Raw genomic sequence first — 18,499 nt, 5'->3', positions numbered from 1 at the left:
AACACTGATGCAGCTATTTAAGGAATAAAGCCATGGCAAGATCAGCTCAGAGCAATTCTCATCACCTGGTACTGTCTAGTTCTTAAAAATACGTAACAAACCAGAATTGTGAGCTGAGTTATTCCCAGATAGCTCAAATGTCTTTCAAGCACAAGATTTAGAATACACATTCAAGTGCACCAACTTTCACACCTTCCCCAACCAGCAGTAAAAAGGGAAGAATGTTACTGATTGAACACTACCTATATAATTAACACCCCCAAGACATAAAATCATAAGTTATTTTCTAATTTGTATGGGTCATTTCTCACCTTTTCTTTCCTTCCACTTACAAGTGAACAAAAGTAATGGCACAAAAGCTATTTTGTCCAAATGGTTATCTGCCTGCAAAGTGCAGTCCTCAGAAGCCATTGTGCCCCAGTTCAACCTATGGAGTTAATTAAAATAGTTTTCTTACCTACACAAAATGTTCCTAATTCTTATGGAAAAATCTTAGCATTGATGAGAAGTGCCACTAAATGTTAAAAACTATAATCATGGCATTAAGTGTACTGATACATCAAATTTAAACTTCCAACAACAGTTTTCAAGAGTAAGTTTCCAGGTGAGGGATCGAACCTGAGCTGCAGCTACAACCTATGCCAGAGCTGTGGAGATGCCACATCCTTTCAACTGCAGGCCAGGGATCAAACCCATGCCGCCATAGACAATGCTGGGTCCTTAACCCCATGCACCACTGCAGGAACTAATTCTTTTTTTTTTTTTTTTTTTTAAAGATCTTTACTAAGAAGTTACCAAATTATCTTGCCCTCACCCTGACTGGAGGTAAAATTATTTTAAAATACTTCTAATTTCAAAACTTCCTAGGAGGTAGGGTTATTTGATGTGTACCTATAACTTTAAAATTTTGAAAAAATTTGTATGTTTACCTGAAAATGATGGCCTAGATCAGAGGTCAGCAAACATTTTCTGTAGAGGACTCTTTAGATTCTATGAGTTAGAATCTAAGCTGTGTGGGCTACATACGTCTTTGTAGAAGAGTTTTCAACCCTTTAAGATGGGCCGCAGGCTGAAATTTGTGACTCAGATCTAACACCTAATTTATTTTTTTTTTGTTTTGTTGTCTTTTTTTTTGCTATTTCTTGGGCCGCTCCCGCAGCATATGGAGGTTCCACCGGCCTACGCCAGAGCCACAGCAACGCGGGATCCGAGCCACGTCTGCAACCTACATCACAGCTCACGGCAACGCTGGATCATTAACCCACTGGACGGAACCCGCAACCTCATGGTTCCTAGTCGGATTCGTTAACCACTGCGCCACTACGGGAACTCCCTAACACCTAATTTAAATGATACTCACTTTGAATGTTAGTGCTTGCCTCTGGACAGAAGCTTTTTTTCTTTTTAGGCCTTACCTGTGGTATATTTAAGTTCCCACGCTAGTGGTTGAACTGGAGCTCTAGCTGCCGGCCTACATACACTACAGCCACAGCAACATGGGATCTGAGCTGCATCTGCAACCTATACACTGCAGCTCACAGCAATGCCAGATCCTTAATCCACTGAGCAAGGCCAGTGATCAAACCCACATCCTCATGGATACTAGTCAGCTTTGTTGCTGCTGAGCTATGACAGGTCCTGTGGACAAAATCTTAATCTTAAATCAGTAATTTATATCCTAACCACTTTCTGAAATTAAGCTTTTCATCCTTTAGATTACCACCTTCCCCTATATTAATGATTTAGTGAATTCCTCTTAGCCCAACTTATTTAAATCACCTCACATATATAACCTCTGTATTTGTCTTAGCTCCTGCCATGGCTCAGCAGGTTAAGAGCCCAACGTTGTCTCTAAGGATTCAGGTTTGAATCCTGGCCTGTGGTGCTGCCACAAGCTGAGACACAGGTAGCAGATGGAGCTCGGATCCAGTGTTGCCATGGTTTTGGTGAAAGCCTGTAGCTGTAATGCCAATCCAATTTCTAACCCAGGAACTTCCATATGCTGCAGGTGTGGCTGGGAAACACACACAAAGACACACACTAACAGTCTAACTTAAATCAAGACTCAAATTGAGAAAATATGTCCTAAGGTAAACACAGGCTAAGGAAAAAATAAGAGCCCAGATTTCTGATACACAGCTTAATGACAAAACCTGATAACTTCATGAACATTGCTTATAAATTATTTCAGTTAACCATTACGTCTGAAAGTTTGATTAGGGATTTTACTGCCTTGTTACTAGTTATACTGCAAAGTATACTAATCACCACGTTCTGGGCTTCCTCCAGTTACCTGGCAATCTGGCTTTTAAGTGTTCTAACTCCGTAACACTTATTTACAAATATGCATCTTGGGAGAATCAAAAATGTGTACGTTAGAGTCTATTTTCTAAAGATTTTTTACTTTACTGCAGGACCTGAGAACACCAGAATTTGCTTTAGCAATCACCTCAACCTTGGGATAGATGTCCATTAGCACATTTGGTAGAATCTCAAAGTCAAAACCACTCAGGTTCTAGTAGCTTCACATTTCTCCCTAAGTTTTTTCAACCCTTTAATATTTGTTGGTTCTTTCCATATAATGCTAATGCTCAAAAACATATTTAAAAACCCAACATATAGCATTTACTCCCTAATAGCGTAACATTTTTCTATTTCAGGACCAGGAGCCCCAAATATATTTACAACTCTGGAGATACGTCCTGCCTCCACTTTTTAAAGTAAAACCGAGTATACTACTTAGATGTATAATGCCTAGGACCACATTTTAATCTTTTATGGCTCCACAGAGTCTCAAAAATATTTAACTATAAAGAGACCTTATCCCAGTCCTGTCAATGCAACCTGAAAATACCTTAATAAAAAATATATAACTCTGACATTATTTCCATTTAAAAGCATCAACATAAAAACTTAAAACATCCTATCAGCCATCATTTAGGTATCTGTATCCATTAAAGGATTTTACCAAAAAACTCTGATATTCGGTATGATTAACCTTTACCCTCAAAACATGATTTACTAAAAGAAATACCAATTGTCAAGTCAGTTCCTGCCATTCACTTTACAATAATTAAGTTTTCTAGTTATTTATTATTAAATAGGTATCCCTCCCAAATATTATTTGATAGCCTGGTTTAATCAACACCCCTGCATAAATAAAACCTAAGTATAAGGAAATATTGAGCATTACCTTGGGGGTGCACACGTAGGTCAGAAAACACATGACGATAAATGGGCTCCTATTTGTTTTTATGACTTTTTTAAGAAGTGAGCATGAAAATAAAATCTTTATTTTCAGTTATTACCCACCAATAAGAGAAAGTTAGGTTCACAGTTTTAGCTCTTAACACAAAGTGAACTAGGAGGCAAATTTACATCCATCAGATACAACTAATGGACCAACTTTTAAAATCCAGGCTATCTTGAAAGCTTGCAACATATCAGATATTGCTGTTTTCTCTAGTGACAGAATGCCAGCAATGGCTGACGATAAGAACTTGCGAAGTGTTTTTAATAGCAGGTGTTTTCTGTATGTTGCTAGAACTCAAGAAGTTTATAACATGTTCATGTCCAGAAACAAGATACAAGTTAAACACACTGTGTATGTGTGTTTAGGAGTGTGTATGTTGCAATCTCAAGAGGGGTCAATAGTCCATATGGACTAAATGATTACTTGCCTCTGGGTAGCAGGTATGTTTGTAAATATAAAGTTATGTTAAACATTAGCACCAGTGCAGAACATGCTCAGCATCATAAGATCCAAAACACCAGCACAAGTTTATCCATCATTAAAAAAAACCCATTACCTCCTTCCTAAGATATCAAACTTAGTAACTAGATTAATAAATCTAATCCCAATGAGTAACTCTTGTACTGTCAATTTCTCTTTTAAAAGTATAGGGGAGAACTAGTCAGCTAAATTGACATTTTATAATTTAAGATCTTAAATCATAAAGTTTTTCAAAACTGGACATTACCGTACATAGAAAATTACAGACAAGAGTGACAAAAAGATCTTTTAAAACTGTAAATAAAACCCCTTTCTTATCAATAACTGTGGCAGAAGACTTTAAAAAAAAAAAACCCTAGAAAACTTGTTTATTGATTATTCTCTCCATGCTTTTAGTAAGTGGTGATGCTCCTGATTGAGGAATCCATTATTAACTTAATCTTCTAACGGAGGAAGAGGTAAAAGATACTTAAAACTTTCTTGGTATCTAACTTAAGACCAAAATTAATAGCAATATAGGAAATTCAGAAACAGTACAATTTTTGGTTTGTATTTCATGGATGGTGCTACTGTTCCAACCTTATAAACTAAAGCCGTCTGCTTTCCAAATTCCAAAAACTAATATATTCTTTCCCAGCTTACCATACTATTCAGCGCCCTTTGGTTTCTTTAGAACAAGGAAGGGTTAAAGGGTTGATTATGGATGTACAATTTTGATTGGGGACCCTTCACACATACAAATCATACTGAGTGGCCACTTATCTTACAGAGCAATTTAAATATTATGCATTAACCAAATTAATTTGTTCAACCTACCCTGTTAGAGGAGGAAAAACCCAACACCCATAAAACTATTTCACTTGACAGTATGTGTCTATCAACGATTATGGAGCTTAAACAACTTACACCAGTAAGGTGTCTAGATTGATTTTTAAAATGGGAAAGTGACACATTTAAAAAAGTAAATATAATTAAAATTGTGAATCAATTATAATTTGAACCTATTAAACCATGCAGGAGCAAGGGTAAATAAACCAATGTGCTTTGAATTTGTTCAAGTACTGATATTTCTGTATGTAAAGATTTAGCATATATAACAGCTATCATGAGAAGTGAAAAAAAGACCTTTTCCCCAGAAATGAAAATATTAAAACTAAGTTAAAATACATAAAGTAGTTAGTATTCCACACAGCATAAAATTTGACAAAGTTTACATGTCCCAGTTGACCATGTGTGAAAATGCAAAGCAGGTATTAAAACTGATATTATGTCCAATATTTAAAACCAGTTTATAATAGAGGGAACATCTAAATCCTTAATTAAAAAACACAAATGAGTGAAAGCTTTAAACTGGTACACACTGTTCACACCTATATTTCAAGTTTGGAAATGCATATTTGCAAGCAGCAATACAAAAGTATTCATGAAGAATGCATAATCTCTGAAAATTATGAAAACATCCCTGCTACCAATACATTTCTAAATACAAAACTGACTACCATATTGTTACTTCTGTGTAGCAGGAGAAGTTCATTTTCAAAACAGATAAAATTCAGTCTTTAGGTGTGAATGGTATGAATGACAGTCTTTTTTTTTTTTTTTTTTTTTTTAAATTTCTTAGTCGTTTGGGATCCTTAAGCATGCAAGCCTCAAAGAGGAGGGTCCACAAAGGAACCAGGGTTGTCTTATGGCATCCAGTTACGCCAGAGCTGGGAATGCCTCTGGATCATCCACATCAGGAGCAGAAGCACTTGACTGGAAAAGACAGAACCAAAATTAACGATTCCCAAATCTTAACATATTTAGACAGTTTAGAAACAGAATTTCAAAGATCTTCAAGCTTTATTACAGTAAATAAAATATATCAAAGCCTTTACTTAAAAGGCAACATTATGGCTCAGAATAGGACTACAAATATTTGCAATGAGCCTTGTCTTGAATCTCTATCAAGAGATTCAAAAGTATTCAAAGTATTTGATATCAAGAGATATCAAAAGTATTCAAAAGATTCATATACACAAAACTGGCCTTTAAACAGAACCAATGTTACAAAGAAACAAAAACATCACTGCATTGTCATGAGGTGACCATAAAACCTAGAATATTAAGTTACCACTAAAATCAAATGTTGACAGACTCAATCAAGCAGACGGGTCCCTTGATTTGTATATTAGGTGTTAAGAATTCAGGAGAACATTATAGTCGTTTCCTAGCTAGACCATAAGAAATAATGAACTAACTCAAGTTCTCTCAATACTTTAATATCTAGTTATTAAAACTATGCACTTTGGTGTCAGACAGATCAGACTTCAATACCAATTAATAGGGCTTCTATCAAAACATTTCAGAAGAGATGTTTTGTGTCACAGTGTAAGACAATGGAAATGACAGAAAACAAGAAAATGAACTCCAGCTCTCAATAAAAAGGTGTCAACAATCATCTAGTTAATGCTACACTTACCTAACAAACACAAAGGTTGTTAAGCTGAGACTTAAAAAGCAGCGAAGGGAGTTCCTGTTGTGGCGTAGTGGAAATGAATCCAACCAGCATCCATGAGGATATAGGTTCGATTCCTGGCCTTGCTCAGTGGGTCAGGGACCCAGTGCTTCCATGAGCTGCAGCTACAGCTCAGATCCCACGTTGCTGTGTGGCTGCGGTGTAGGCCAGCAACCCCAATTTGACCCCTAGCCTGGGAACTTCCATATGTCTTGAGTGCGGCCGTACAAACCAAAATAATAATAATAAAAGCAGTGAAGATTTGTCAAGATAAAGGAAGTAGCTGGCATTTTAGGGAGACCTTAGCAAAGGCCAAGAATCATATGGTTTCCTGTACCTGAATTTCATCTTTGGTAAAATGGGTATTTAATGTGATACATAACACCTAGCACAGCACCATGACCATCACCAAAGAAGTACTCAATAAAGGGTGGTAAACTAAACTACTATTCTGTCATTTAAGAGCTTTAAACAAAAATATAACCTAAAATGTAGTTTCTTAAAAGAAGAGGCATGCCTACCTCTTTTTCTTCTACTTATGCCCCCAAAAGGTCCTAAGGCAGTGATTTATCAAGAGGTCCTCAAACTACTTAAAAGGGTAAAAGAGGTCTTAAAATTACCTTGTCAGTCCTGATGCCACGGTTTGGACGTCCACCACGCCCACGGCCACCTCGTCCTCCCCTGCCACCACGTCCTGGGCGGCCAAGGTCTCCAAAATTGATCTCCAGCTGAGACGTTATATCATTTGCTGGCTTCCGGAAATGGTGATCCATAACTGAGTCTTCAGCATGAGCCTAAAAATTTAAGTAAAGACCACTGGGTGATTAATAGAAAAGTAATGATGGATACTTCTAAATAATAAGCTTTCCCCTAAAATGACCAAAATACAACCTGTACTTAATGTGAAAAAGATATATATCAAGATCCCTACAATTAAATAAGCCTTGGGATCAACTACAGAAATCTACAGAAGAATCTCTTTCACTTTTCTCTATTTCATATTCCTTTAACTTTAAAAATTATAGGTGGAGTTCCCATTGTGGATCAACGGGTTATACACCTGACTAGTATCCATGAAAATGCAGGTTCGATCCCAGGCCTTGCTCAGTGGGCTATGGATCCGGTTTTGCCCTGAGCTGTGGTGTAGGTTGCAGGTGCAGCTTGGACAAGTTGCTGTGGCTGTAGTGAAGGCCAGCAGCTGCAGCTTCAACTCGACTCCTAGCCTGGGAACTTCCACATGACATAGGTGCAGCACTAAAAAGCAAAATAAACAAATAAATAAATAAAATAAAAATTATAGGTGATATTAACAAGTCTTAATTAGAGGTATAATCACAATTACTCAAGTGGCTGGGCCCCATCTCAAACCTACTGAATCATCTTTTATCAGTGAAGCATGGATAAGTACATTAAAAATAGGCCCTTCAGTATAGGATTCCAATGTGAACCCCTGCTGAAGACTTTTTAGTTTAAAAGAGAACTTTTGCTTTATATTCTTCCAACTATGAACTGGGAAAAGAAAAATTGTGTATATGCTTCTCAAGATGCTTTTCTGTTCATATGTAACTGTGTTCTTCCATACAAACTGGACAACTACAGAATCTAGTGAAACACATTACATAAAAAAGGAACTTTGAAAAGCTGTGCACAAATAAAATCGTGCCTTAAATACGCCAAAGGAATAGTTCTTAAAAATGAAGTCACCGTATTTGTGAAATCTAGATCCTAAGCTACATGACTGAGTCTGAAAAAAAGGACAAAGAATTTTATACCACTAATGCTTGATTTCTTTTGTATGTTTGGGACAAATGGGGTTTAACCTTCTAGTTGAGAACTTTTTACACTAATTTAAAGTATGTTTTAATTTAAAATACATGTTTCCATCTACACCACAGCAACACCAGATCCTTTAACCCACTGCACTGGGCCGGGGATTGAACCTGTGTCCTGGCACTGCAAAGACACCGCCAATCAGGAACACACCTCATCAGCAACACCTGTATTTTTAATTTGCATACATGTTTTTACCCCTTTAATCATCTATTACTTGAATTAAGTCATCCTGTTGTACCTTCCTTTAGGTTAAATTTAAACCGAGGGAGTTCCCATCGTGGCGCAGAGGTTAACGAATCCGACTAGGAACCATGAGGTTGCGGGTTCGATCCCTGGCCTTGCTCAGTGGGTTAACGATCCGGCGTTGCCGTGAGCTGTGGTGTAGGTCGCAGATGCGGCTGGGATCCTGCGTTGCTGTGGCTCTGGCGTAGGCCAGTGGCTACATCTCCGATTGGACCCCTAGCCTGGGAACCTCCATATGCTGTGGGAACGGTCCAAGAAATGGCAAAAAGACAAAAATAAACAAATAAATAAATAAATGTGACCTCTAGTCAGAAAATGAAAAAATTAAATAAATTTAAACTGAATTTCAAGGCAATAGAAGGCTCTTTTAAATGAGCCTAAAACATAAATGCAAATGCACAAAATCACTAGCAGATTAAACAGTCTTATTTTTTATTAAAGTATAGCTAATATACAGTGTTGTGCCAATTTCTGCTATGTCTAATTATAAACATTAGTTATTGCAAAGCACTCTTACCAATTTAACTCCATGAACAACAACAAAAAATCAAAACCCTTCTAATGAAGCAAATCTTTTTCTTTTCCTATAGGAATGGCCAATGTCCTCATTTATACTTGCATGAAGTCGATGTTTAAAAAAATCATCTCTAAACCTCATTTCAAAATACTCTCAAGTTTGTTTCACAGCTAATTTTTTTTGGTTTAGAAAACTAAAATGTACAAAGATTTTATTGATTCTTTTTATCAGAGGTTACCTTCATAACACTTCAATTTAACTCTGCAACTAAGTCTTATACTTACACAAAACCCTACAAGGATATAGCAGTTGGACATTCCTTTAAGAATGTGTCCCAACGCTTAAGTAGAAGTCACCAAATCAAAAGTCGCATATCTTTCTCAAATATTCTTACTAGCTTCCATGTTAAGTAAGGGAAACCCATAAATTAATTCTCTGGTCTTTACAAGACATCACTCTTCAGTAAAAGAGAATACTAACATTTACACATTATATATGGCATATGCAGTTTCAGTTTACATCACACGAAAACACCAACTTTTCAACCTAAAAGTAGTCTTTTAATGAATCCCAGTTAGATATAATTTTTAAAAATACTGTTGTAACTCTGAAGGACTAATTTCTTAGAATATATGATACTGCAGTTTATTTTCCTTTTCAGGCAACTTATCTGCCCCATATAATCCTATGTAAAATTTGTCTCTCTTTTTTATAAACAGATTATTTACATGATTTTCTTAAAACAAAAATTGTAAATACAATCCAAGACACATCTGAACATTTTCAACCACAAAACTTCATTTTACCTCTTCACTCTTTGACTTATGAAGAACAAATCCCTTTTTCCACTGCCCATCAGCACCTTCATTTGGTTTTCGGATATTAAATTCTACTTTTGCCCGGTCCTTATTTTGAATAGCCTTCCACTCATCCAAAGTCATTTCTTTTGGACCCTCTTCCTTTACTTCTTCAACTTCGTTCTCCCTGTAAAAAATTTGTTTAAGTTTTACACCTGGTGGGAGCTGATAAAATCATGTAACTTCTAAGTAAGGAAGTTAATCTTGGCTGGTTGATAATCTTCTAGATTATTAAAAACCGGGAGAATCAGTTTTCTTTGAAACCCAATGGCTAACATATGACTTGACGGTGACAAGGAATTCAACATTTATTGAAATTAGTGAAAGTATGGATCACTACGGAACCTACAATTCATCTTCATAAATCCTTAAGTGACCACCTATCAGTTACACAATCTTGAATTGGCTTGACCAAAACATGTTCCTTAAAACTAGACATACACATGCTTAAAATCCTCAACCTAGGTTCTCCTAAATCAGTTTTAATTTCCATTCATTTCCCACAACACACAACACATAAAGTGAGTATGTGAAAGTAATCATCTAGGAGGCCTGTGAGCAACCAAGTTTCGTACTCTAAAATATAAAAGAACTGTTCCCCTATTCTTTATTTAATACTTAAGGCAAATCTTTAATTTCTACAAATCCTAAAATTTATATACTCCAACTTTCAAACCAAACTGTATATAGAAAGAAGACTGAAGTTTCACTAGTAATAGAACTCTCTACAAAACAAACTGGCTTCAATCCTTATCACCAAATCAGTTACTTCTAATTCTCTGGCTTTAACTATTATTTATTATCCCTTTCCCTTTTTACAGAAACAAAGCATGGGCCTAGGAATCCACTATTTCATTTCAATTTCCAATTGTCACCAAACAAGTTGTTTGCTATTTTGGGAGCCCCGCTTCTTTCCAAAGATAGCAGGTGATTCAGTCAGCCATAGAGCTCAAATATCTCCCATCCACACTACTCTTTTCTGTTTGACAAATCCTATTTTAAAACTTCTTAGACCAAGTTTACAGTGAATTGATGAGATCTTGGCTGTCAAGTCCAACCCTGTCAGTTTACAGATGAGAAAACTAAAGATCAAAAAAAAATCCCAGGTACCCATAAGTTATAACACAGCAAACAACAAAATTCAGCATACCCTTATCATACCATGGAACCATTAACACCTACTTTCAAAGGTTGTTGTAAGAATCAAATAAAACAAAGCAGCTCTAGGAACTCCACATAAGGAAACTGATCAAATTCAGCAGAAGTTGTGCTTACTAAATTTACACTTGCATCTGCAAGACAGTACTATGTTCAGATTCTCCCCTATTCTGGAATAAGACTTGAGGCTGCCCTAATCTTCATGTTCTTTAGACCACATATCACCTCCAATTTCAGTCCTGGGAACTGAACTAAGAATTTGCCTCCAACACCCTATCAATGCATCATTTACTTCTGGTAGAATCTTAGCAGGTTACTCTTAAAGTGATTTAAAGGTGAGCTCTTTATTAAGGGAACAGCATTTGTGTTCAGCATTGTGAAGTACTTAATGTTACAAAAGGTTTATTTAACTTACTATTTCATTATTAAACAAAATTAAGATTCCAGTTTCATACAAATGAACTTGTATCACCCCAAGTTCCATACATCAGTTAACATCATGTACTTTTATCTACTCTCTCCAGTAGTAGTAAATCATCAAATCCACTAAATAGGGTTTTCTAATCATTAATAGTGGTTCACTGTAAGAACAATTCTTTCTAGAGAAAAAGAAAAGTTTAGAAAAACACCCCCTCCCTGACTAATCTGAATATGTTCTGGTTAAGAAATTACTGACCTAAATAATCTGTAATGCAAGAATTTAAATCACATACTGAAGGAAATGACTGGCATATAACTTCTTATATCAATGGAAATTAGAGGAAGGCATTCAATTATTTCTAGTAGTATAATTTGAGTCTCTAAACTCTCCCACCCTTGAAAAAACAATTTCAAAACCACCTTCTACTTAAAAACTCAGAAAATAGAGAGGATTGAGAAAGCTAGCGAACTGGAGTACCTGCTATGGCACAGTGGGTTAAGAATCTGAATGCAGCAGCTCAGGTTAGATTCCTGGCCAAGTGCAGAGGGTTAAAGGATCCAGCACTGCTGCAGCTGCTATGGCTCAGATTGAACCACTGGCCTGGGAACGTCCATATGTGGTGGGTGCGGCCATTAAAAAAAATAAGAATAATAAAGAACGCTAGTGAACTGATAACATATTCTTCTGGCCCCTGCTCTCCTCGAACATGTTAAAACAAGCCAATATTATGTTCCAAAATCTATGTTGATGGGAAAAAAACCCTCAAAGAGATGGAGGAGCTAATTTTACAATGATCACATCTTCTAGTAATAAACTGTCTCAGAATAAAATCTGTATAGTTACAGAGTCCAAAGTACTTTAAACTAAGTACTTCCAAATACTTTAAGTTCTCATATATTTCAACCACTTGGTCTAATTGTTAGAAACCCCCATTTCAGCTTCTAGTTCCCCCTATTCAATGCCTCTGAACAGCTGGCACTAGAAATTATCCATTATAACTTCTCTATCAAGTATGTAAAATGCATGACATAGTATTTCTATTTTCCATTCTCCAGTTAAAACAGCTAATTTCTGTGCTTAGGGCTAACAGATTTTACTAAAATACCTATTTTCCTTATCTGTTTAAGATGGCAATGGTAATTTCAAATAGAAATAACCACTTCTATTTGTCAAACGATTAGAGCCCAACACATTCATGGGTAAAGCATTCCTCTAACCACTATTTGAGAGAATGGAGTACAATTAAGTCTCTCCTGTTAAGACGCAATAAATAATAGGATTAAGCCTAAAGGTTGTTTTCTTAGTAAAGCCCAATATTTCAATGCTGGAACATTACCACTACACACAAAAATCACTTACTTATTTTCTGTGTCCGCAACGGGATGTTCTTCACCTTCAGGTGTTTCCTCAGTCACATTTGATTGCTCCAAGTCACTGCAATTATAAGATATTTGTTTCTGAATGTATTTTGGGGACTCTCTAGGGAAAGAAAGAAAAGAAAAAGGCAACTAGGTCCATTTACATGTAGCCGAAAGGTTCTTTATACAGATATATTTTTAAAATCTCACATTCCCAAAGCTTTTTCTTAAAAAATTTACTCCCCAGTAGACCACTAAGAAAAAAATACTAAAATGTGTACTGATCCAAGTTTATAGTTCAAGTACTTTACTCAAAAATTAGTGCAAGAGAGCAATTAGTTCTAAAATAAGGCCTCACTGGCTTATCAAATTTCATAATGACCAAGAAGATTAACAGCTAGAATAAGAATTATTAAATAAGAAACACACAACATCAAAATACCCAATAACGTCAATATAGGATTTAAATAAAAGCTATATATCCATACAAAAAATTAATATCACATATTTTTGAAACACAGAAGAATGGTCATTGAATACATTATAACCCAAACATATCCACCAAGGCATTCATTATCTTGTAAGGAAGTAGCTCTGAGATAAGAACACCCATTCCTTCCCAAGGACAAGTGAAAATTTAGTAGAATTATGGGCAAATCTCTAACAGGGTATAAGACCAATTTTACTTAAATTATTAAAAAAAAAAAAAATACCAACGTTAATTCATCTTTGACAGTTCCCCAGTTGTGAGATCCGCTACCTCCACGTTTGTCCTCATGCTTCAGGCCACTGTAATGTGAAAAAGAACTAACAAAACTGAGTTAACATAATACTCTTTAGTTCTAGAAATTCAAATTTTGTTTTATTAAAGAAGTATACTCAAATATAAAAATATAATAAAAACCAATAAAAGACTTACGATCTATCACTTCCACTATGCCTATCAAATTCACGTTTGCCACGAGAATCAAAACCATCTCCCCGGCCCATTCCACGTCCACGGCCTCCTCGACCTCTTCCAAGACCACCACGGCCTCGGATAGGCCGGTCAATAATCGGTCTACAACAAATAAAAAATATAACATAATACTTTTCCAGGTTTTGGAAAAAAGATTAAGGAAAATTCAAAGGCTCAAAAAGGCAAGAATATATTTACTGGCTCATATCCAACTGTTGAACACATGTTTTAGAAAGTTCAAAACAGTCTATTCTAAATACATAAAGGAAATCAATCAGAACTAGGAAACTCCCCAAAGTAAAAAAAAAAAAAAAAAAAAAAAATTATTTTGACATCCTCTTAGACTTTACTACTAAAGAATATATTTTTCTTTGTTACTCATTATGCTCTAGTAAAACTGCTATTCATCATATACTTAAACACTTCTAACCTGTATAAAACAAATAATCTATTCTGGTATAAACAATTACCCAAAAGGACTTTCCTTTTAACTCAACATCTGGGGATAGCAAGGAAAAGAAATTGTCCATCAATTCAACTGAAGTGTCCTCATTACAAGAAATCTAAGTGTGAATACTAAAAACTGTTACTGATAAAATTAACCAGCCACACTGTTTCCTGGCAACTATGCTCAATTTATAGTTTTGTGTTAAGATGTGACTCTATAAACTGACAAAACATAAAGAGATTAAAAAACAATCTTGCCTATCAACTGAAAATTCTCCTCCTTCACCCTTTTCTTCAAGTGGCTTTTCAAATCGTCTTTCACGAGGTGGTCGCCTTTCTGGTCTCCTATCAATTATCTTCCCTTCACCCTGAAGTTGTTGATCAGGTCTTCTTCCAACACGTCTTATTCCTAAATTAAAAAAAAAAAAAAAAAAAAAAAACACACACAAAAATCCATATAAGCAAATTATTTTTGCAGCACAAAAAATTTAGACCTAGACTGCTAAAAGAAAAATTGCTACTCCAATTACCAACTGCTACTCCAAGTCCAGTGCTAGTCTAGCTAGAACTTCCTGTTGAAAAAGACTGAAAGTGGGCATCTGAGGTGTAACAAAGTACTTTAGAAAAATTCCTAAAGACAATATACTTGTTTTAAACTTCCATTTAGTTTGCCAAATCATTTTCTCCTAAACTATTCTCTGTAACTGCCTTGGAAATTATCTGAACAGCCATTACTTCCCTTGCTTTTCAAGATACTAGTCTCAATTTAAAATTCTAAACTTATTTAAGGCGAGTGACACATTTTGGTTTTAAAGATATCAAATAGCCATTCATAAATAATCAAGCAAATTAATGCCATCACCAGATAAAGACATCCCCCTCACCCCCACCACAGTTAAAGCCATATTATTTTCTATAACCTGGGGGGGGGGGGGGAACAGCTGAATAAAAAGACTGATAATTCTATGAAATTATAAAACTGAAAGGAAAACAAATGACAACAGTTATTTTATTATTATGGGGAGGTTTTTTTAGTTTGCCTTTACAAGTATCTTTGTATCTAAAGAATCTTTAAAAACCACACACGCGGAGCCGTTTTAAGCAATAGTTAAGAAACAACAGAAACTAAATGATGAATTCCCCTTATTTTTTTCCCATTAGTGTCAGAGGCCAAGAAGGCAACCAATATGCACTACTGGTGGCCTCAAGGATAAGAAGTAGATTGATGGTTAAATTCATGACGGTAAAATTTTAGGAATGCTCTAATTCCCAAACCACGGATTTCTGACAAAATCAAAAAGCACCTCAGGAATTGGCTTCATAACAAGAAATTAAACTGGCTCATTCTCCTTCTTGCTAAGAAAGTGTAACACCATCAGGATGCACCCAATTGCCCGGCTGCTTGTAAAGAGTAAAATGGTAGAGGTCAAACTCTTCAATGAAATTTTAAGGTCCATTCCACATAAACTCTCAGGACAGACCACAAATGTTAGCTCTTACACCAAGGCATTTTAAATAAATTTCATCAGAAGCAGTGTATTGGGGTGGAGCTACGGAACCAATCCTAATAATATCCAAAACACACACACGCCCAAATGAACAATGGCTTGATTCCCCACCCCAATATTCAACATTAGGTTAGCTTACAGAATTGAAAATTTTTCACCCAATGACTGATATTTTAAAATGCAAGCTTCTCTTTTTACTAGCTTCCAGGCTTTTAATATTAAACCAAAAACAAAAACACCTTGGTATACTCAGTGATATTCTTTGGTGTCAATTCTCAAGTTCCTCAAGTGTGCAAAAAACAAACTACGAAATTCATAAAATATAATCATTAAACACATATGTAAGGCATGTCTAGAATTGTGCCAGGACCTCTACTCAAAGGCAGAGAACACAGGATCAGGATAAAAATCCTTCCCAGTACAAGAAGGAGACTTTGTTTACAGTTCTTTCCTTTCCCAACCCCAGAACACTGACTGCCAAGTAGTAAGATCTCAAAACAAAATTTTTTTCATTCACCATTTTCACTATATTTATAAGCCAGTGTTTAATGCAAGTTAAGGTTAGAAATGCTGACCTAAGGAAAATGCTGATAGCTAACAATGGAAGTTTTCCCAAGGATAGACCACTGAATGAACACTCAGCCTTGGTTATAAATTTATAGAATAACTTTCTAACTCTGTAATTTAAAACACTAGTTTCCAGGTAAGAGCTTATTTCAAAGATGGACTTTATAATCAAAACATGAGATATTTAGCCATGCTTCATGCTTTCAACAGTCAAAATGGGTGAACACACTTGATTCAATTTTTTCATGTACTCTTCTTTGGATTAGTGTGATGAAGGAGGTAAACTGAGTATAGCTTAATTACATAAGCCAATGTTCCTTAACATAGAAATTAAATGGTTTATTAGATTGTGCTACAGGTAGCTATAAGGCTTAGTTGACTGCATGGATATTTGGCCTGAGCAATGTATACACGCTTTCTAATACTCAAATTTGTGCATCCCTCACCAACCAGTAATTTTAATACAATTAATTCTTTCATTTACCACCTAGGTTCTTCGTCCCAAACCTCATAAAGCTCTCTATATTTTTTAAAAATTCCAAATTAAAACATAACACAATTGTTTGGACTTTTTAGTTGAGTATTATCAAATTCAATTAAGGTAGTAAGAACTCCTTTCAGAAGCACGTGGCACTAAAGAAAATTTTCAACTTTCAACACACAAAGGAAACCTTTAAGATTCTACGCTTAGGTCCTATACACCGATTTGCTATAGGTCATGTACGTACACTTGCTTTTCCCAAAATGTCTGGGTTTAATCCACTGCAAAGGACAAACCAGTACCGAGAATGCATATACCAAATTCAAAACAATCCTGCGAAGTATTTACAGTGACCTGGAAGCAACTGCTAGCCGCCAATGAAATCCTGACCACGCTTCACGCACATGGGGAGAAAAGGTACAGACTCAAAACGGCTCCGCGGCGGCCAACGCTGTGACAGTCTCCGCGTTTCTTTCACCACGAGGCCCAGGCCAGGCCACACACCACATGAAACAGCGCCTGCGGGAAGGGGTCCTACGGGGGGGAAAGGATCATAATCCCAGGACGAGCCTCAGGTGCTATCACCGGTCGTCAGTGGGAATTCCCGCTCCTGTTCAACCCGGAGTGGCCAAATTTCTCTCCCTCCCAACAGCTTAACTCCTTCCAGCCAGTTATTAAGTTTGTAACGATTAAAGGGACGAAGAGGGAAAAATAAAGCCACATGCGGCACCTACAAAGAAAGGCAGCTTTCTCCACGATATCCGATAGGCTCGAGAGGATGGGTAGCTTTGGTGGAAACTCCGACCCCCGGCTTTGCTCAGGGTACCTCGCGCCATCCTGGGACAAGATGGCAGGACAGGAGCCTAAGAGAGACAATCGCACCTCGAAGCAGCAGGCTGCAGGAGAGCTCCGACAGGAAGAAGCCGCCGAGTCCCTGCTGCCCCGCTAACTACAAATGCCCGTGGAAGCAGCTCCCTTCCCCGAGCCCCGGTCCATGCGCCTGCCCGCCCGCCCAGGAATCCGGCGGGAAGACAAGAGCCTCTCAGGATCCCGAGCACGCTCGAGCAGCAGCTCGTCTCCGGACCACGCTCCTCCGCTCAGAGGCTGAGGCGGGAAGGGGGTGGCTCCAGGATCCTTGCAGGCGGCGGTTTGAACTTGGGGCTACCACGCTCCCAGCACCTTCGGAAGACCTGGCTTTGTCGTGTGGGGGAAACGCGAGAAAATCGGCGGCAAAGCCTCCCGTGGACCCTCGGACCCCAGAAGCAAGTGGTAGCTACAAGTCCCCTCAGTCCTTCCCTCCATCCCGGGTCTCCGTGGCTTCCACCACAGCTTTACCTTCTTTCTTAAGCGCCACAGGCGGCTGCGTCTCCTCCTTCTTGTCAACCACGCCAACGTTGGGGGGCAGCGGGTTCTTGCGGTCTTTCTGGGATTCTTTACGCAGCTGTTTGCCCGCCGCGTTGGAGTTGGTCTGCGCTGCGGCCTGAGCTGCGCTCTTGGCCCCAGGGCCCCCAACGCCGCCCCCGCCGGCTTCTTTTTTCTTGTTCTCTGCTGCCTTCAACACCTCGAAGGGGTCCGATTCGTCGTCAAATAACTGGTCGAATCGGTTGGTGACCACGCAGCCGAAGCCTTCCTGTAAGTGCCCAGGCATGATGGTGGCTCGGCGGCGCGTTCCTCCACGGATTGCAGCGGGCCGCGCCGAGCCAAGAGCGCCTGCTTCAGCTCTTCCCACAAGATGGCCGGGCTGCGAGAGGGGGGCCGTCTTCTCTTCCGGCGCCAGGCACACATCCGGTAGCGGCCAGCGCCGCAAGGCACCACGGGGTATGTAGGCAAGAGTCGCTTTTCCCGTGGCGATTCCCAGAGCCAGCACTACGATTCCCAGAGTTCACGGCGCGACAACTCTTCGCGCGCGCCTCAGAGGCGG

The 18,499-nt window shown here is 37.8% G+C and overlaps 1 protein-coding gene across 4 annotated transcripts; it reads right to left on the bottom strand.

Annotated features, from left to right (window-relative positions):
- Positions 1 to 3,271: 3,271 nt before the first annotated feature.
- On the bottom strand, positions 3,272 to 18,312 carry SERBP1 (SERPINE1 mRNA binding protein 1). 4 transcript variants are annotated; one of them, XM_003127936.5, is made up of 8 exons: positions 17,914 to 18,312; positions 14,281 to 14,431; positions 13,537 to 13,677; positions 13,335 to 13,424; positions 12,619 to 12,738; positions 9,630 to 9,807; positions 6,851 to 7,024; positions 3,272 to 5,488 (listed from the first exon to the last, which is right to left on the bottom strand). In XM_003127936.5, exons 1-8 carry the CDS (start codon positions 18,224 to 18,226, stop codon positions 5,432 to 5,434), a joined length of 1,224 nt encoding a protein of 407 aa, XP_003127984.1. In that variant the 5' UTR covers positions 18,227 to 18,312; the 3' UTR covers positions 3,272 to 5,431. The 4 variants fall into 4 exon arrangements, with proteins under 4 accessions (XP_003127984.1, XP_003356484.1, XP_003127983.1 ...); XM_003356436.5 differs by having other exon boundaries at positions 12,619 to 12,693; XM_003127935.5 differs by having other exon boundaries at positions 13,335 to 13,406.
- Positions 18,313 to 18,499: the final 187 nt, after the last annotated feature.

The sequence above is a fragment of the Sus scrofa genome, chromosome 6, assembly GCF_054392235.1.
Source record: "Sus scrofa isolate SSC_HxYL_T2T_F1_AM1 chromosome 6, Sscrofa_HxYL_maternal_Yorkshire_Landrace_v2.0, whole genome shotgun sequence".
Classification (NCBI taxonomy): Eukaryota; Metazoa; Chordata; class Mammalia; order Artiodactyla; family Suidae; genus Sus; species Sus scrofa.
This window is presented reverse-complemented; position numbering and strand designations above follow the sequence as displayed.

Excerpts from the sequence above, each read along its gene's own strand:
- SERBP1 (XM_003127936.5), bottom strand. The coding sequence starts at position 18,226 with ATGCCTGGGCACTTACAGGAAGGCTTCGGCTGCGTGGTCACCAACCGA. Across the intron at positions 12,739-13,334 it reads ACTGTCAAAGATGAATTAAC|AGAGTCCCCAAAATACATTC; the intron begins GTTGGTATTTTT and ends TTCTTTCCCTAG. Across the intron at positions 9,808-12,618 it reads GTTGCGGACACAGAAAATAA|GGAGAACGAAGTTGAAGAAG; the intron begins GTAAGTGATTTT and ends AATTTTTTACAG.